Here is a 21,409-nt window from a genome sequence, read left to right on the forward strand (position 1 = left end):
GAACAAGATATTAACGTGTTGTTCTTAAGTGATTGTAACATCATTAAGTTCTGATTAATTAAAGTTTGCTATATGAATGCTCTATTATTCAGGCCTGTTCTGTTTACATGAATGTATAATAGAGAGAATAGAGTATAGCAAGTGTACGTTTAGCAACAGGTGTTTATTTTAAACCCTGTCCTTTAAAATGATCTTTGGATCTAAATATGCAGTTCGTATGAAGTTATTCAGCATGTAGTGCATGTAGTGTGCCAATTGCAACAATAAAAGAAACCATTAAGCCTCAGATCTATCTGTTTTTTGAGCCAAGAATCTGGTCAGAAGCCCTTACAGCAAGAATGTTACACATTCTTTAAATAAATAAATATGTTACTTCATAAATTCAGCCTATATAACTGGTTAGTTTGAATTGACTGTTCCAGAAAAAAATAATAATAATAATTTTAACAAAATATTATTGCACATGTGAAACAATGAGGTAAAGATTTATTTTACAATGCAAATGTTTAAGAACCCCTGGTCTAGCCATTCTTCTTAACTTCTCATTTAACCTCACTATTCCCACACAGTCCAAATGACCTCAATAAATGAACGCTTACAGGGGCATTCATATTAACTTAAAACAAAAAAACCCTGAGACTTAACACAGACCTACGTTGTTTATGTATTCAAGCCATATCTTGCATCGTTTTGACTTAATTAGTTGTGTTTTTGCCCTCGCTGATCAAAAATGCTCAAGTAATTTCCATTTAACCAGAGCTGGCCTATTTGCATGTATTCCCTGGGCAGTGGGAAGTCTTTGGAAGGGAGAACGAAGTTGAAAACTTGGACATCTTCACCTCGTGAGGCCAGCGGTGGAAGCCCTTGACCTCTGAACGCACTGCCAGGGACAGCTGGTGCCTGGCCACATTTATATATTTATTTACCTCACAACAAAAGACAGGTGGTCACACTTGAAAAGAAGCGATGCTTCTAAACATGCACAGACATGCACACACACATATAAGCACACTCTGAGCTGCAAACAAGAGTGCATGCAGGAAAGTGACCCACACACTGTCAAAGCCTAGGCATGCTGTCAAATCCTTTCTCTTTTTTCATCTTAGTAAATATAAGTCATTTATATACAAAACATCCTCCTTTCCATACATCAAGGTTATAAATTCCATAGCACACCTCGATTATTGCATGATGAGTACATTTCTCCTGCTGATTGCATGAAGCAATAATCATTTATATTCACAAAACCATATCTTGATCAACAAATTGTGCTATATTTTACTAAATTTCACTGTATGAATAATTAATGACTGTAATTAATTCATTTCTACTTAATTCATAATTATATAAATGTTGTATTAAGACAGAGACATAATGACAATAAACAACATATATATATATATATATATATATATATATATATATATATATATATATATATATATATATATATATATATATATATATATATATATATATTATATAGGCAAAAGTATTTGGAGGCTTGACTTTTCTAGCTACATGTGGTTCTTCCTCAAACTGTTACCAATATAGGATGTTTTTGGATGTGGTAGCATTACATTTCCCCTTTATTTAAACAAGGAACTTGAAGACCTTTAGTGGCATGCTTTAGAGCTCTGACCTCAACATTACTGAACACCTTTGGGATGAATTGGAGCACTAGATGTTGAATAGTATATTATTCTAGCAACAGTAAATATTTTGAAATATGCACACTCATTCTTCATGAATTGGTTTATTAATAATTGTTCTAGTAGCAATTTACACAAGAAATTTGGTATTGCTGATTTGTTCCTAACTTGGTGTTAAAATCCTATAATATCTTATAAAATCCTTATCATATAATTGCACGTTTTAAATATAGGATTTACTGTGGAGTTAAAGCACGTGTTAGATCCCCCTTTCCAGAGCAATTCATACAAGTGTATTTATTGAAATTATTGAAGGATTCTATTAAAAACACATCCTCATTCTAGTCGATCGGAACAGTAGTGAGAGTACCACAGAGAAAATGATTGCTAAAACCAATTGACAAGCTGATCCAAACACATACATGAATAAAATGAAATAAAACGAACGATTCTATTAAAACAAAAGAAACAAACAGCTCAGGTGAGGGAAGATTTAGCATATACTATTAATATGATTATTATTAATATGATTATTATTATTGTTGTTATTATTATTGTTATAATAAATTTTTTTATTGGCATAACAGTAATTCAAAATACATTTTCCAGTCTTAACCCCAGTTGTTCATTTTGTATTCTGAGTTTCCTGTGAACTAATTAAACTGTAAATGCTTTGGAGTTTTCTGGGGGAGTTTTGAGTGCATTTTACATGTGAAAGGAAATCCAGCAGAAAATATTATTTCAGTTTGGCTTATTCAAACACGTCCACACACTGTTAGTAAATGTTGGATAAATGAACCACAGTGTACCATAGGTACATCACTCGCTCACTTACTTTCAGTAACCATGTGTGTGCAGGTCTGTGTTGTAGTGCGTTCTGATTGTATCCCAGTAACACTGTGTATGAAGACAGACAATGGATTGGAAGCCAAGCAATCACAGGACACCATGCATACACATTTGCTTGTTCTCATATAGGAGCATTTTTTTCACTGGAAAGTGAGAGAACATCAGTTCATTGCAACTTTATAACCTCTTTTTCTTTGTAAAGCTGCTTTGGGACAATGTTAATTTTTAAAAGTGCTATACAAATAAAACTGAACTAAACTGAATTGAATTCAACACACTGAACAGACAGAAGCAGGAAAGAACTAGGAACCCTAGAGCTGTGACATAGCATGTCTAGCCACAATATTTACTATATCCTACTATCTTTTTTATTTTCTTTTGTTTATTTAATTCATTTTGGGTAACTGCTTTATCCATTACATTCCATTACATTCAAACCCACACCATACAAAATCACTAACTGACCTAGATGCATATTTAGGAGCTAGAAGAAACTTAACATAGCAAGAACTTTTAAAAACCAACATTACTTTCTATAATGTATATGTTAGTATTTCTGTCTGTCTGAACAGATGACTAGTGATTTGTTGAATTCTGATCTGACAAATTGACTATTGCGCAACATTTTACGTTTATATTTTTGTCACAAAAAATATACAATGCAAAGTAATTTTCCATCAAGGTTCAAGTGTATACTTTTATGACATTAGAGCGTGTGTGTCTGCCTTGTGTTGTGACCTTGTGCAAGCAGAAGGTTGAGAAGCACACAGCTGTCACTTCTTTAACTAACCCATATTTATAGTATATGCATCACTGAGGCAGGCATGCTTCTCCCTGTCTCTCTGTTTCTCTGGGCACAGCTGGTCACCCCGTAGTTTAACACTGAATCCAAAGCCATACGCACACAAACTTAAGTCCATCCAGCAGTCGGTGAGGCGTCCCAGGGCCTTAAGGGCTCCATGGCATGCTGCACAGGGTAAGAAGAGCTGCTTCGGAAGTGACGAGTGTGACCTTTTTCAGTAAAAACACAGAGACTGTGATGAAAGCCCCAACAGCTGCAGTGAAGCTTCCACAAAAGGGCCAGCAACTGAACTGTAACATCACCATATACATAAAGTGTGTGTGTGTGTGTGTGTGTGTGTGTGTGTGTGTGTGTGTGTGTGTGTGTGTGTGTGTGTGTGTGTGTGTGTGTGTGTGTGTGTTAGAGAGAAGGTCCACGAAATTGACAGTAACGTGTGGTCTAATTACCTTCACTTGAATTCTTCTCAACTTTGTTTGGGTTTTGCATGTCATTAAATAGATGGTGGCGTGTGGATGAGAAATGCAGGCTTGTTTAACAGGTTAGCAAGTGTCACTGGGGAAATCTGACACACATTGTATGTCCATCATGTTCCCTGAACAAAGATATGCCAGCGATCAGAGGCGTATTAGCTCAAAACACAGGAGTGCACTGCAGTCATACACTAAAACCAGTCGAAGAAAAAACTTTTGGGGAGCCTTTAAACTTTTAAAAAACTTTTAAGCATCCAAAGAGGCCTTGAGAGTTTTTTTTCTGAAAGTACACCAATACGTGTACCTGATTTCTTTACACAATCTTTCTCCTTCTTCTCCTTCTTCTTATTTATCACTTTCAATATAATTATCACTAAAACATGATTTAAAATATTACAATTAATTACTAATTATTAAATATAAAATTTATTTATATTGTCACTATTGTTCCACTCCATTTAATTCTCCTGACCTGCACCCAGCTGGCATTTTTTACTGCCGTTATATTCTATATATATAAAATCAGAGATGGCAAAAGTACACACATCCTTTACTCAAGTAGAAGTACAGATTCTCATGCTTTCAAGATTCTGGTAAAAGTTGAAGTACACTTTTTCACTCAAGTGAAAGTAAAGAAGTTTGTGCTCTGATATGTACTGAAGTAAAAAGTAGCTTTTACCTCTACCTGTTTTAGTGTCATCCTGATAACTGGACCTCACATCATATTAATATATTAATACAGGAATTTCGTTATCTAATGAATGTTTAGGCTGAACATCCACCATATAGAACACCAGCAGAGAAAAGATGATGATGATGATCCGGTAATCAGAAATGTCTCTGAATATCACTGACTCCCTCTGTCTCAGTCCAAAAAATCAATAGTGAAGTAAAGTATGCCAGAAAAATCAACTTCAGTACAGTATTTGTACTTCATTAATTCCCATCTCTGTAGGAAATACAGCTGAACCTTGTGTTGCCTTTTGATATTTGATGGTATTTGTGCTGCAACCAAATACCAGGAATGATTTCTGATACATGAACACACACACACACACACACACACACACACACACACACACACACACACACACACACACACACACACACACCTTGGGACAATTTAGATTTAAAATTTAATTCCAATCAAACTACAGGCATATTTTTACCAGAAGGAAGGAAACCAAGCAAGAACACGCAAAAGCCATGATGTGAGTTAAACCTTACCACATACTATTATATGTACATTATGTTTTTACTTGACAAAAAGTATACTAAATAATTTATTTCAGATATGTGGTTCTAATTACACAATATACAACCAGACATGTGAAAGTAAAGTACACCCTCTTTAAATTGTATGGTTTTTACGCATCAGGATGTAAATATTATGTATCAGGACATAAAATCATCTGGTCCTTAGAGATCCTTAGAATATTTACAGCCTCGAACAACAGCACAACATTTACACTGCGTCATTCTTTATTTCTTTTTTTACAGAAATCGAGACAAAATAAAGAAACTATGTGTGAAAATCTAAGTACACTTAATGATTTATTAGCTTTTAGAACCACCTTTAGCAGCAATTCTTATAGCTTCTCCCATTAGGGGTCGCCACAGCGGATCGTCCTTATTCGTGATCCGCATGTATAATTTGGCACATGTTTTTACGCTGGATGCCCTTCCTAACGCAACCCTCCCCATTTATCCAGGCTTGGGACCGGCACTAAGAGTGCACTGGCTTGTACAACCCTAATGGAGTGGGTTGGTTCCCTGACTGGGGATCGAATCCGGGCCGCAGCATGCTAACCACTAGACCACCAGGGAACCTGCACCTTTAGCAGCAATAGCTTAACTTTATCAGTCTCTCACTTTATTGTGGAGGAATTTTGGGTCACTCTTCTTTACATTGTTGCTTCAGTTCATTGAAGATTGTGGGCATTTGTATATTCACAGCACTCCTAAGGTCCTGCCACAGCATTTCAATCAGGCTGAGGTCTGGACATTGACTGGACAATCGCAAAATGTCGATTCTGTTCTTATTCAGCCATTCTATTGAAGATTTGCTGGTGTGCTTGGGATCATTGTCCTTTTGCATGTCTTTCATTTGCAGGAAATATAATAAGTTCTAATTAAAGCTGCCTAAAACTGCTAAGGTTTGATGAGGTGATGAGGAATGATAATATCAGCTTCTAAAATTCACAGGCTACGATGTGAATGAATCCAGAGGCCGAACGGCACTTTATGCTTGATTATAAATGACTTTCATCATAACTATCATCTTATTTTTTTAAAACCCACACCTTTTAAGTGAATAATAAATACATCTGAGGAATTTGTTTTGGTGACAGAAGCTTCTATGTACAATATTTACATCTTTAAAATAAGAAAGAAAAATTTATACACAGTGTACACCCAGAATGGCTCATGAAGAATTCAATAGGAATTTGTCAAATAAAAATTAGATGTAAAAATAAATAAAAATACAGAAAATGTGAAAAAAAAAACAGTAATTTGTGTTAAAACCTTGTGACCGTGAACAAATAATTTGTATAAATCACATGTAAATTCAAATAAGATTTTAAAAACTCTATGTTCCATGTAATTCATATAACCTTTCTGTAACCCAAACCTTTATAAAGTTTGGTCTTTATGAATGAAAATAACATGCCTTAAGGTCTTTAGCTGCAGCAGGACTTTCTATCATAACTGACTTTCTGGCCACGCTGACGCCTCTGTGCTTGTACCAGCTGCTTCTCTGCCTGAAAATCAGCGTCTGTCTGCAGACACCAACTGGTGCCAACCACAAGGAACCATGTAGCCCAAGTGAGTGTGACTCACAAAGCTCCACAGTCACAGGCACTATTCCTGCTAGAGGTTACTTTTACGTCTTAGGCCAATAAAATCCCACTGATTTTAGTTAACTTTGCATCCAACCTAAAAAATTTTAATGGTAAAGGATAATATATTTGAAAATAATTAGATTTTTGTTTAATTTTGGTTCTGATCAACATTCTGGTATAAAATATCTGCATGGGATGTCTTTATACTTGCTGGAACCCAGACATGTCCAGCATGACAAAACCTCTGTGCATGAAGCATGCTCCATTAAGGCTTGGTTGTGCCTTGATCTAAACCCCACTGAGCACCTTTGATGTGAAAGGACTACACCCCAAACCTCCTAACATGAAGTTAGTACCTGACCTTAGTAATGCTCTTGTAGCTAAAGAACCCAATTCCCATACTCATACTTCCAGGCAGAACAATAGCACAAGTAGCACAACACAGCTCCAGGGTCCCTGGTTTAATGCCGAGCTCAGGTTACAGTCTGTGTAGAGTTTCACATGTTCTCTTGGTGTTCTTGTAGGTTTCTTCCTCTTCAAGCCATACTGAGAGTTGGATCGACTGTGCTAAACTGTCCCTCTGATGAACTGACATCCCATCCAGGGTGTATTCATGCCTCACACCCAGTGCTGCCAGGACATGCTCCAGATCCACTAAGACCTTGGCCAAGATAAAGCAGACGAATGAAGGCGTTCATACTCGCATTTTGTGTTTATTTATCTGTATTAACTGTATTAATGAAAGAAACATAAACCAAAAAATGTCTCCTATTTGTTTCACACAAATAGTACAAACATGCCACGGTCTTAGTTCACCATTTAGATCAAATTGTACAGTTGTAAAACTGCACAATTGAGTTTTAATGTGAATTGAGTGTTCACTTGTCTTTAGTGCTTGGGTCAAGTTGTATTAATTATCCAGAGAGATTTCATTCCTCTTCATCTTGCTGGCAATACATAGAAAATTCACAACACAGTCTATAAAAAGAAATGAACCCTAGCAGACCCAACTTACTCTCTCCCATGAGTATAAAATCCAGATTTTTGTGGAATTGGAATTTGTATAATTGTTACATAAATATCAAACACTAACACATACATTTTGATTCCTGAGATGACATGAGAAAAAACCAGACTCAAAATGGAAACCATCATTTTGTGGGTGACATCAAATGTGCATAGAGGTAGCAGTGACCAGTGCTCCTGTCCCTTTCTTCACTCCAGACCTGCCTGATTTATCCCAACACCCTACCTCTGGATGGAGTTCTCTTCAGTTGGAGACGTCTCAGAGAGTTTTTTCTTGCCACAGTCTCCACTGGCTTGCTCATTAAAGCTCATAAATCTATAAGGATAAACTTATAAGGAATGATATACATTCTTTCATTTAACTTCAGAACCTCTTTATAGCTACTTTGGGACAATGTCCAATGTTAAAAGTGTTTTACAAAAAAACTATATTGTAGTGAACAGATAATGAGATTAGAAGTTACTCTTCCACATACTATAAATTCATACATTGTCTGTTATGCTGAAATGATCTGTACTGAGTTCATACTTCAGTTATACAATGAATTCATCTTTGACGAACGAACGAGAATGTTTTCAGTAAATGGGACCTTCCAGCAACTTCTTGCCATTTCAAGACTCTATGGTTCCCTTCTGCATACTGAATAAGCAGATACCTGCCTGTATGAAGTTCTGCATGCACTCTCCCTGACCCCATAGGTTCCCCCCAAGCGCTCTATTTTTCTCCTAGCGTGCATTACTTCTTAAAAAATATCGAAATTCTTCAGTAATTCACAGCATATAAATTCAGTTTGACATTTGATATTTATTCACAAATGTACACTACTTTTTTTGTCAGCCTACATTACTAGTAAACATAAAATTAAAGTGTTTAAATATGCCTACTTTAGACTGCAGTGCTTTATATAAAGCAACATATTATACATTAATTTGTGGGTTCAACACTGAAGGAGTGCAGTTTAATTTGTTAATCTACCTTTTCTTATTCTGTTTGTTCTTTTCGTGTTCCTTTTTTTCTCCTGGTTTATGGCAGCCCATAGAAACGTCTGCTCAAAAGATGTGAAATCAGGCACACTGATTGGACAGGGTTTAGTACCGGTACATATTTTAAAAAACATCCTATAGTGCCACCATCAGGTGAAACCTCGACCTAGTCGGGATGTACTTTTGAACTGTGTGTCCAAAATGGGAAAAAAAAACAAAAACAAAAACATGAAACTTGACAGGCATCTTCAAGACCATGACCAGAGTCTATTTCCTGCCAGCGCCACCTACTGGTAAAATGTTAAAATGCTTTTACATGTGACTGCCATTATTGCTCCTCCTGCAAATTTTGTCCAAACTTCATCAGATTTAACTCAAATCATCCTGACCTTCTGGGATTGCTTGGACAACAGTTGTAACATGTCTGTGAATGTGCAGCTCGAGTTAGGGTGCTGGGACTCTGGAGATGCTGTTCGCAGCTTTGATTAAGATTTTGTTATTTGTTTAGTAAAGGCCAAATTAGACAGCTTATAACAGTTTATAAACTTTATATTAACTATAAATTTTTTTTTTTTTAATAAACATTAGATTGGTAAATGTTTGGTGATCTGCTTTATCAAAATATTACACACAAAATACATGATAAGTTGTGATAATGTAAGTTATTAAATTCAATTCTAGAGCATGAATGAATCAATCTGTTATTAGCGCTTTTAATGCAAATATATGATGATATACCCACTGATACGGGTAGCACCAAGTTAGGTGCAGTTTATTACTTTAATATAACTTATAAAAGCTGAAAAAGTCCCAGATACCACAACATCTCTCTCATATTCTACAGTATTGTTTTAACTTTTTTTAATTAAAAGCTTAGCAGCACTAAACAAACTTTCAGAAAGGAAGCTTGCAGTCCCACATTATAGTCAAGATTCTTTTATCTCTTACTGGTAAGTCAGAATACACCAATCATTCAGAGTTGATGTTATGGATGTTCTTTTATAAGAATATACAGTATGGAGGACAAATGTTTTTATTAAACTATATTGGCACTGGACCAACATTAGATAACACAAAAGAGCACTGATCGGCCATACAATTGAACATGAACCGACCGGTAAATTGAATAAAATGTCTTCTCTTATTACAGTCATGGAGCTGGATATATTAGACATCAGTTCTCAAAGTTTAACTGAGCAACTTGGAATAGGGTAAAACTGTAAAGGGTTAGGGTTAGGCTTAACAAAATTTTTTTTTTTTTTTATTAAAAAACCAAAAAAAACCTACAGCAGCTCTTGTGGAGTGCTCCCAGTATATACAGTGGTTAGTTACTACCAAAACTGATCCAGGAAAGGACTCAGGAATCTCAATTCTATCAACCGTCTATTTGCCCATTTCACAACTTGCAGGACTTAGAGGATCTCAACATCTTTGATGGACCCTTGTGAGGTTTTTTCCGAGTGAAACCAATCTCGGAAAACCTCTGTATGACCCTGACCACTTAACTGTAGCTCAGTTTCAGAATGTTACTGGTCTTAAAGCCTAGGCCGTGTTTGTGGACAGCAACAATTCTAATTCTCAAATCCTCGGAGTTCATTACTATGTGGTGTTATGTTGAACATCCAGTGGTCAGTATGAGCAAATTAATAATAAACTGCTTCTTTTTTTTTTTTTTAATAAACAAGAAATTTTTGATTTCTTCCTCTTAACTGTACCGAAATTTAACCGAACCGTGACACATTTCAAACCTTGACTTGTGTACTTTTACACCCCTAGTGGAACCCTGATCTAAAGGTAGATAAGCCTGCCAAAGTGACCTAAAAATTAACATCCGATTAATTGCCATCAAACAGGAAGAAGCGCTCAGATTAATTTCATGTTTTGGTCCCTCTATTAAAACTACGAATTTTCCCCCTCTTTCGGCTTCTTCCATTAGGGGTCTCCACAGCGGATCATCTGTCTCCATACCCCCTGTCCTCTACATCTGCCTCTTTCAACCCAACTACCTGCAAGTCTTCCCTCACCACATCCATAAACCTCCTCCTTGGCCTTCCTTCTTTCCTCCTTCATGGCAGCTCATATTGATATACGCCCATGTCCCTCCTCTGCACATGTCCAAACCATCTCAATCAGGCGTCTCTCACTTTGTCCCCAAAACGTCCTACATGTTGCGTCCCTCTAACTCGTTTCTAATCCTGTCCATCCCCATCACTCCCAATAAAAATGCTCTGCTACCTCCAGCTCCACTTCCTGTCTTTAAGTAAATAATTTTCTGAGCAGACTTTGTTTTCAAGAAAGATTTGAAAACACCAGTTTAAATTGATTAAGTATTTATTTCAACAATTAAAAAATACATATGTACACAAAGGATTACATGTGTAAAATATATATAAAATGCATTTACAGGGTGGAATGCGCTAAAGTTTATTACAAGCAAAACACAAACATTTCAGCTTTTCCTCTAGACGTCTTTACATCCACCTCATGAAGAGCAGCTACAGCAGAGGACTTTGTCATAGCGCTCAGTGTAACTAAAGGAGGAAAAGAGCAAGTTGAGAATTATTTAATTCAACATAAAATCTACCCAAAAGTACAATGAAAACTTCCATAATTTTATTAACTTGAATGCAAAAGCATAAATTGTACATCTATGAACTAAAGAACATTGTCAGTTTGCATGACTGTAGTCAAAGAATGAAAGAGTGTGAAATTACTCTGTGATGGTGCACACAGAGCAGCAGCGGTTGGAACAGCTGCTGCATTGCTGCGTGCAGGAGGGACATGCACTGCGATCGCATTGAGAGCAGGTCGTCCTCGTGCCTGATGACCGCTGACACACGGCGCACACAGCCGGAACACTCGCACTGCCTGATGAGACAACAGGAGATCAACAATTAACATCGATCAGTTCACAATAAATCTACGATCTTCATCTTGCTTCAAGTTCCCCCCATAAACATTCACTCATGCTTTTCAGACAAACCTCAAACCACAATTAGGGCTGAGGCTACAGGTGCCTCAGAGCCGCACAGACAGACTGAAGAAAAGCTTTTTCCTGTTGCTGTTACTGTTACTGCACTGAACAGCTGATTTAATACTGCATTGTTACTTTGTATTTTTTGCACCATCCATAGCTCACTTTTGCACTACTGTACATTTCACCCATATTTTTACTGTATATACACTGAAACACATATTTGTACTTGTACTTAACTATATCATGCCATTGAGTACATCTTATATCAACCTATGCATAATCTTAGCACAGTATATTACTATATACACACACACACGCTAAATGCATTTCTTTGGCTCTGAACATGTACCGTGCACAATAAAAGTTGAATCTAATCAATTGAGTGGATTATATTGGTGAAATTATTTGAATGTATGGGAGCTTAAAATTAAACCTGCAAATTTAGAATAAACAAATTTAGAAACTGTAGTAACTGCATACACACTGCAGCTGCATTACAGAGTATGCAAAAGGGGAAGGAGAGGGAAAAAATAAAAACCCTCAAAGCAGATTATACACAACAGGGTCTACACTTCTACACATTCTTGTCCATTTCCTTACATTTTTTTAAAGACTTTGTTTGCAAATAATTGCAGCAACCAGACTTCATATTATTTAAGCCAAAGTTTACAAAACATTATTTTAAATACATTACTAAGAAAATAGATATAGATTCTTAAAAATTAATTCAAGCCATTAATAATGTAAATGGAAGGAGCTCAATGTAGAAAACCCCAATCGTGGCTCTCAGTAGACATGGGTCGCCCCACTATCCACAAAATACACGTTTGAATCTCAACAATGCCAATGAGGGGCATCGGTGAGATCATGCATGCAGAATAAACAGATAGCATTTTCCTCAAAGTGCGTTACGTTACGCTGCGTAAACAGCAGTTTGAAAGATGCAGCAGCTCATGAGTCAGCTTCACACTTCGCTAAGTGGTAGACATGTGACTGAAATTGTTGGCCAATGGGTGATGGGCAGCAAAATCAACTTGAAGGGTGGCGGTACAGCAAAGTCCAATTTTACCTGAAGCTGCCTTGGCTTTCGTCAGTTTCCCATCCAGCCCGATCAGAGTCTGTCCTTTCAGTAGCAGCTGATTATTTGCAGGAGTTACATCAACCCGATTACACATATCCACATCAGAGCACTTTCCCTCTGCATCCACCTTCCAAATTTGCCCCATAAAAGCTCGGGTCCCATTGAAGAGCAGGTTCTTGGTCTTTTCTGTAGACGTATAAAGAAAGATTAATTCATTACAAGAAATCAGATAGCAGGAAAAAAAAAAAAAAAAAAAAAAGGTTTCTAGAACAGATCTCATTTGAATACAATTGTCTAGTTGTGAATAATCCATTTACCATCATTTACAGGAGTAAAGACAACAGAGTATAGCCAAATAATAACAAAATAAGTAAATAAAATAATTGCTTGTTGCTTAAGTGCTGAATAAACAAAAGCCACATTTTTAATTTCATTGTGAATATAATGAAAGAGACACTGGACAATAAATGACTAGTTCTCACAGTTAATCTTATAAAAATGTATTGTGATTAACCAGAACATGGTTACATAAAATGTGACTAAAGATCTATATAGACATGAACTAATCACACTTTTTATAAGTATACAGAAACAAGATAGAGAAAAATAACTGTTTTTACTTGGAGAAAAACAAAGGGTTGTTTTAAAAATAAAAAAAAAATAAAATAAAGAAGATAATAATAAAAAGGTACACTTTGGGTTTTGACTACACTTTCAAAACAAAGAATTGACTCAAACTCAAAGTCTTGCATTTTCACTTTGGTCATATGGACATTACAGGATAAACACGAGTTAATGTGATTTTAAATAAGGGATCAGTTTGGGGATGTTTGAGAAATAAACACAAAAACACTATAAAACACAAATATACAGAATGAGCTTTTTCCCAACAATAATATTTAGTATTCATGTCTGGGCTACACCAAGTATTTTTTTAAATGCTCCATATACAACACAATATAAAAACTATCAATTACACTGATAATCTTAATAGCTTCATTACTGCATAAACACTTTAATGACAAAGTGCGGTTTCTAAACACCACCAGGACAGAGGTGAACAGTGTGAGGCGGACGCAACCTGCCCGTTGATTGGTGGATTCCTTAAAAGTATAAAAGTTTGACCAATTAAAACGCAGGAGGCGGGACTTCTCGGTATACAGACTAAAGTTGTTCGGTTGCGCACACAGAATTACACAGGGTTGAATGATCAACTGCAAGGAGAGCACAATTACAGTAAAAACAACAATGTTTTAATCTATCCGGAGCCACTATCACGTTAATAAAAGGCCAGAAACAAACTCACCGTAGACTTCCTGCCTGTACTTGTTTCCGAAAACCCCGTGCAGGTTCAGCTCCTTCTGCCCAACGTGGATTTTATACTGCGTCGAAAACGAGTCGGTGAAAGGGCAGGACCTTTTAGGCATTTTAAAGTTGAAGAAATGGAGACTCCCGCGTGGAAAGAAAACAAACAGTCCTGCTCCTCTACCAAGCTGTTTTCCCGCGACGTCTCTCTGCGCTTTAATACTGTTTGCTGCGAGTGCGTTGGTGTAAAAGTAGTCAGTAGCGCCATCTAGCGGTTTGGCGGAATTACGAGGTGGGCCGCGTTTCTATACCACAACCTGCAGTTCATTGACCATACAGTAGGGTTCGTCACTGGTCAACACTGCAAACTCATTATACACATGTTTCCTTATTTTGTATAAATTGTATAAAAAAATTGTAATTGTGTAAATCGTATAAAAAAACATTATGGGTTAATTTGATTTACTTACTGAAAACTATGTGATGGTTTTTAATCATAATTTGTTCATTACAAAAAAATCCACTTGCAGATTACCATTAAATAAATATAAAATCAACACAAAAATCTCCAGTACATCAACAATTTTACACTTTTATTAGTTGCATAACAAATCATTTCAATCTGTTAGTCTGTTTATTATTAGGCTTAGATTAATTATGTAGTCTCTTTTACAAACCCTTTAGTCCCTGTGTAAACAGTCAGGATGAAAATTGTATTGTATTAAAAGACACACAGCTATACAGCATTAGAGCCCCCATTTTGTTATGGGTATACTCTTTATTTTATGTAATCAATACATAATTTGAATTGTTTATATATCTGTAAGGTTCCTTAAGGCCGAGTTGCTGCAGCCTTCTCCAGCATTTTCTGCTTCAACAAGCTCCTGTAGCACTTCCACATATGTTGTGTAGTTCTTCACCTGCTGCAGCAAATAACCTATAGCTAGAACCTCAGACCTAAAAGGCAGCGTCAGGTAGTATTGTAAGTGTTCCGAGAGCATCTGTAAATGGTCCTTGCAACACCTGAGCTGCTGCTCATGAGACAGATGGCTACAGAATGTAGGAAGAAACTGAGCACCTTCATTTCTGTTATGTGAAACAGTTAAGAGTGGAGGAACGGAGTAACAGGCCGCGGCGTGGTTAAGGTTCGCAACCCATGATGTCTGATCTGCTTCACACTCGGCCTGGAGGTAGAATAGTCGAAGGTTTGCAGTCCTGAGGCACAGCACATGGGGCCTCTTATTATACTTAATTGGGTATGCCAACGCATGAAGCAGGCTAATAGTAATTCTGTCCTTCTTGGCAGAGGAATTTGAGTATGCTTGTAAACAAAGAACCATGTCTTGGAGAGTTGCATAAAACGGCTTCCATGCTCTCTGACTCTTTTTGGTTTTAGTTCCATTCTCGTCTGCAAATTTTTTGCATAAGAGACGTCCACTTTTGTTCTTAGGATTTTTGTTCTTAAGTACGTCCTGTTGTTCAGTGTTTGGCTTTGATCGCCATTTCAGCACTGATGACAAAGTTTTATACACCGCCAGCATCTCAGGTATCTGATTCTCGTGCAGAGGAAAGCTGCTGAAAGAAGCTCGCGCCGCCCGCTTTTTTTTCAACGCGCGAGGTCTCTGTGGCATCATCACGGCGTAACAAGAGGCGTCACGACCCCACGGAGCCGTCCTGAATCAAAACTTTTGATGACGTTACATCGAGGGGGACATCACTGGTCCGCGAGCGAGCGAGCACGTGAGTGTGGCATTTAATATCCATTCTTTATAGTTCCATCATTGTTGAGGTGTGCGCAGTACTGCCCTTCCCTATACGCAGAGTACGCAGAGTACGCAGTTTACGTAGGGCAGCAACTCCCGGGCGTCTTCTTCTTCTTCTTCTTCTTTCGGCTGCTCCCATTAGGGGTCGCCACAGCGGATCATCCGTCTCCATACCACCCTGTCCTCTATATCTGCCTCTTTTACACCAACTACCTGCATGTCTTCCCTCACCACATCCATGAACCTCCTCCTTGGCCTTCCTCTTTTCCTCCTACCTGGTGGCTCCATCTTCAGCATTTTTCTACCAATATAATTCATGTCCCTTCTCTGCACATGTCCAAACCATCTCAATCTCGCCTCCCTCACCTTGTCACCAAAACATCCTACATGTGCTGTCCCTCTAATAAACTTATTTCTAATCTTGTCCATCCTCGTCACTCCCAACAAAAACCGTAACATCTTCAGCTCCGCTACCTCCAGCTCCACCTCCTGTTTTTTACTCAATGCCACTGTCTCTAATCCATACAACATCGCAGGTCTCACCACAGTCCTATAAACTTTCCCTTTCATTCTTGCAGATACTCTTCTATCACAAATCACTCCTGTCACTCTTCTCCACCCACTCCACCCTGCCTGCACTCTTTTCTTTACTTCCCTAACACACTCTCCATTACTTTGCACTGTTGACCCCAGGTACCTGAACTCCTCCACCTTCTCCACCTCTTCTCCCTGCAACCGCATCACTCCACTGCCCTCCCTCTCATTCACACACATGTACTCTGTCTTACTCCTACTGACTTTCATTCCCTTTCTCTCCAGCGCATATCTCCACCTCTCCAGGCTCTTCTCAACCTGCTCTCTACTCTCACCACAAATCACAATATCATCTGCAAACATCATAGTCCAGGGAGACTCCTGTCTGACCTCGTCCGTCAACCTGTCCATCACCACTGCAAACAGGAAAGGGCTCAGGGCCGATCCTTGATGCAGTCCAACCTTCACCCTGAACCAGTCTGTCGTACCTACTGCACACTTTACTGCCGTCACACTGTCCTCATACATGTCCTGCACCACCCTCACATACTTCTCTGACACACCTGACTTCCTCATACAATACCACAACTCCTCTCTCGGCACCCTGTCGTACGCTTTCTCTAAATCCACAAATACACAATGCAGCTCCTTCTGTCCTTCTCTATACTTCTCCATCAACATCCTCAAAGCAAATAAGGCATCTGTGGTGCTCTTCCTCGGCATGAAACCATACTGTTGCTCACAGATGGTCACCTCTTCTCTCAGCCTGGCTTCCACTACTCTTTCCCATAACTTCATGGTGTGACTGATCAACTTAATTCCCCTGTAGTTACTGCAGGTCTGCACATCTCCCTTATGTTTAAAGATCGGTACCAGCACACTCCTTCTCCATTCCTCAGGCATCCTCTCCCCTTCCAGAATCCTGTTTAACATTCTGGTTAAAAACTCTACTGCCATCTCTCCTAAACATCTCCACGCTTCTACCGGTATGTCATCTGGTCCAACTGACTTTCCATTCTTCATCCTCTTAATCGCTGCTCTCACTTCCTCCTTACTAATCCTATCTACATCCTGCTTCACCAACTTCACATCCTCCAACCTTCTCTCTCTCTGATTTTCCTCATTCATCAGCTGCTCAAAATACTCCCTCCATCTTCTCAACACACTCTCCTCACTAGTCAACACATTTCCCTCTCCATCCTTTATTGCTCTAACTTGCAGTACATCCTTCCCAGCTCGGTCCCTCTGCTTGGCCAATCGGTATAAATCCTTTTCTCCTTCCTTAGTGTTCAACATCTTATACAGCTCCTCATATGCCTTTTCCTTGGCTTTCGCCACATCCCTTTTAACCTGCTGCCGCATCTCCTTGTACTCCTGCCTACTCTTCTCATCACTCTGTCGATCCCACTTCTGTTTTGCCAATCTCTTTCCCCTAATGCTCTCCTGCACTTCCTCATTCCACCACCACGTCTCCTTGTCTTGCTTTCTATTTCCAGATGTCACACCAAGTACTTTTCTAGCTGCCTCCCTCATCACTCCTGCAGTAGTTGCCCAATCATCCGGCACCTCTTCACCACCACCAAGCCCCTGTCTGACCTCTTCCCTGAACCTCACACTACACTCTTCCTCCTTCAGTTTCCACCATCTTATTCTTGTTTCAAACCTTACTTTCCTCCTCTTCTTCTTCGCCTCCAAAACCATCCTACAGACCACCATCCGATGCTGTCTAGCTACACTGTCCCCCGCCAACACCTTACAGTCTCCAATCTCCTTCAGGTTGCATCTCCTACACAGAAGATAATCCACCTGTGTGCACCTTCCTCCACTCTTATACGTCACCCTATGATCCTCCTTCTTCTTAAAATACGTGTTCACCACTGCCATTTCCATCCATTTAGCAAAATCTACCACCATCTGCCCTTCCACATTCCTCTCCTTAAAACCATACCTACCCATCACCTCCTCATCACCTCTGTTCCCTTCACCTACATGCCCATTAAAGTCTGCCCCAATCACCAATCGTTCTTTCCTAGGTACACCATCTACCACTTCATCTAATTCACTCCAGAATCTTTCCTTCTCCTTCATCTCACAGCCAACTTGTGGAGCATAGGCACTGATGACATTTATCATCATCCCTTCAACTTCCACCTTCACGATCATCACCCTATCAGAAACTCTCTTCACCTCCACTACACTCTTACTGTACGCTTCCTTCAGAATCACCCCTACACCATTTCTCTTTCCATCCACACCATGATCAAACAGTTTAAACCCACCTCCAATGTTCCTGGCCTTACTCCCTTTCCACTTGGTCTCCTGAACACACAGCACATCTACCTTTCTCCTCTCCATCATATCAGCTATCTCTCTCCCTTTACCCGTCATAGTACCAACATTTAAAGTACCAACCCGAACCTCTACTCTCCTACACTGCTCCTTTTCCTGCCGTCTCTGTAGACGTCTTCCTCCTCTCCTTCTCCTCCTTCGGCCAACAGTAGCCCAATTTCCACCGGTACCCTGTCGGCTAACGATACCTGTGGCGGTCGTTGTTAACCCGGGCCTCGACCGATCCGGTATGAAATTCTCATTTGTGATCCGCATATTTGATTTGGCACATGTTTTACGCTGGATGCCCTTCCTAACGCAACCCTCCCCATTTACCCGGGCTTGGGACCGGCACTAAGAGTACACTGGCTTGTGCCCCCCTAATGGCTGGGTTAGCAACTCCCGGGCGTAAATTTCATTTAACAGTAGGGGTGACAATAAATATACAATTTCCCATTTTCCTTTTCTCCGTCATTTTATCTAGTCTATGACACTGCAAGGCAAGTTTATTTATACTGTAGCACATTTCAAACACAATAGTGATTTAAAGTGCTTTAAATAAAGAAAGTAAAACGATCATAATAAAATGATCACAAAAATAAAAACAAGGAATTAAAAAAAGGTTTCCATTTTATTTAAAATTAATTAAGACACTTAAAAACAGAATAGAAATTGATTATAAAAATACAGTGGGTCAGTTCGGATGTAGCAGTGCTCATTTAGTAAATGCACAGATAAACAATGTGCTAATTGTGTGTTAGTGTCAGTGCACTATGCTACAAGCTATTGTAAACAAGCTAACGTTCACTAGATAAGTCATATTTTAATCGCTAATAGAGCAGATTCATGGAAAATTACATCGCTAATCAGCATCTTTGCCGCAACTAATTTATGAATGAGTCTGAATCTACTACATTAAAGAGAATTGCTTTATTTAAAGTGAATAAAATACCTTAGTTAATGGAGTTGAACATTAATTGAGCCGCAGACACACACCTGACTCGTATGTGTAGAGAAGGTGAGATGAACCGCACACCTGACTCGTGTGTGTAGAGAAGGTGAGATGAACCGCACACCTGACTCGTGTGTGTAGAGCAGGTGAGATGAACCGCACACCTGACTCGTGTGTGTAGAGCAGGTGAGAAGAACCGCACACCTGACTCGTGTGTGTAGAGCAGGTGAGACGAACCGCACACCTGACTCGTGTGTGTAGAGCAGGTGAGACGAACCGCACACCTGACTCGTGTGTGTAGAGCAGGTGAGACGAACCGCACACCTGACTCGTGTGTGTAGAGAAGGTAAGACGAACCGCACACCTGACTCGTGTGTGTAGAGCAGGTGAGACGAACCGCACACCTGACTCGTGTGTGTAGAGCAGGTGAGAAGAACCGCACACCTGACTCGTGTGTGTAGAGCAGGTGAGACGAACCGCACACCTGACTCGTGTGTGTGTAGAGCAGGTGAGACGAACCGCACACCTGACTCGTGTGTGTGTAGAGCAGGTGAGACGAACCGCACACCTGACTCGTGTGTGTAGAGCAGGTGAGACGAACCGCACACCTGACTCGTGTGTGTAGAGCAGGTGAGACGAACCGCACACCTGACTCGTGTGTGTAGAGCAGGTGAGACGAACCGCACACCTGACTCGTGTGTGTAGAGCAGGTGAGACGAACCGCACACCTGACTCGTGTGTGTAGAGCAGGTGAGACGAACCGCACACCTGACTCGTGTGTGTAGAGCAGGTGAGACGAACCGCACACCTGACTCGTGTGTGTAGAGCAGGTGAGACGAACCGCACACCTGACTCGTGTGTGTAGAGCAGGTGAGACGAACCGCACACCTGACTCGTGTGTGTAGAGCAGGTGAGACGAACCGCACACCTGACTCGTGTGTGTAGAGCAGGTGAGACGAACCGCACACCTGACTCGTGTGTGTAGAGCAGGTGAGACGAACCGCACACCTGACTCGTGTGTGTAGAGCAGGTGAGATGAACCGCACACCTGACTCGTGTGTGTAGAGAAGGTGAGTTGAACCGCACACCTGACTCGTGTGTGTAGAGCAGGTGAGATGAACCGCACACCTGACTCGTGTGTGTAGAGAAGGTGAGTTGAACACACACCTGACTCGTGTGTGTAGAGCAGGTGAGATGAACTGGGAAAGAAGGACAACGTGTCAAGATCTGGGGGTTTTCCGGGTAATGCCCCATGTGTTTTCAGTTTCCCACCACAAGATGGTGTCTGGCTTCGTTAATTCGTGTCGAATGTTCTTTCTCAGATTTTCAGAGCGGAGAAGAGCATGGCTCATTCATTGTAATAACCCCCCCACCAGGGTACCGAGAGATTAAAAACACAGTGAAGAACATTACTCCACCCCTGAAGGCGATGCTCCGCCCCCCATGCACAAAATCAAAAAAGAGAAAGAAAAAAAAAAAAAAACAGGTCATCGCCCCGCCCCCCGCTTGAAGGTTTCGCCCCTGGTTCCATCTCTGGCTTCCAAGAGATTTAAAAAAAACATCAAGAACATGGCTCTGCCCATTAGCCTGATGTCCACCCCCAAAGCTTGCAAGAGATTCAAGATCTTCGCTCCGCCCCCAAAAAGCGTTGCTCAGGCTTTCAAGATGTTCAAGACCCCCAGGATTGGCACAGGTTGATGCTCCAGACTGAGGTAATTGCTCCGCCCTGGTTTGCAAGGTTTTAAAAAAATACACTGTCATCACTCCGCCTCCAAAGGTGTCGCTCCGCCCCCTGGCTTGCAGGGTTCGCCCTGGCTCTGCCTCTGGCTTGCATGTGCCACCC

The 21,409-nt window shown here is 39.8% G+C and overlaps 1 protein-coding gene across 1 annotated transcript; it reads right to left on the reverse strand.

Annotated features, from left to right (window-relative positions):
- Positions 1-10,939: 10,939 nt before the first annotated feature.
- Positions 10,940-15,806, reverse strand: siva1 (SIVA1, apoptosis-inducing factor). Its single transcript, XM_083550547.1, has 4 exons — positions 13,991-15,806; positions 12,673-12,870; positions 11,341-11,494; positions 10,940-11,157 (listed from the first exon to the last, which is right to left on the reverse strand). The coding sequence occupies exons 1-4, from the start codon at positions 14,109-14,111 to the stop codon at positions 11,109-11,111; spliced, it is 522 nt and encodes a 173-aa protein (XP_083406673.1). The 5' UTR covers positions 14,112-15,806; the 3' UTR covers positions 10,940-11,108.
- Between the last annotated feature and the right edge of the window lie 5,603 nt (positions 15,807-21,409).

Source organism: Silurus aristotelis, assembly GCF_946808225.1.
Source record: "Silurus aristotelis genome assembly, chromosome: 9".
Classification (NCBI taxonomy): domain Eukaryota; kingdom Metazoa; phylum Chordata; class Actinopteri; order Siluriformes; family Siluridae; genus Silurus; species Silurus aristotelis.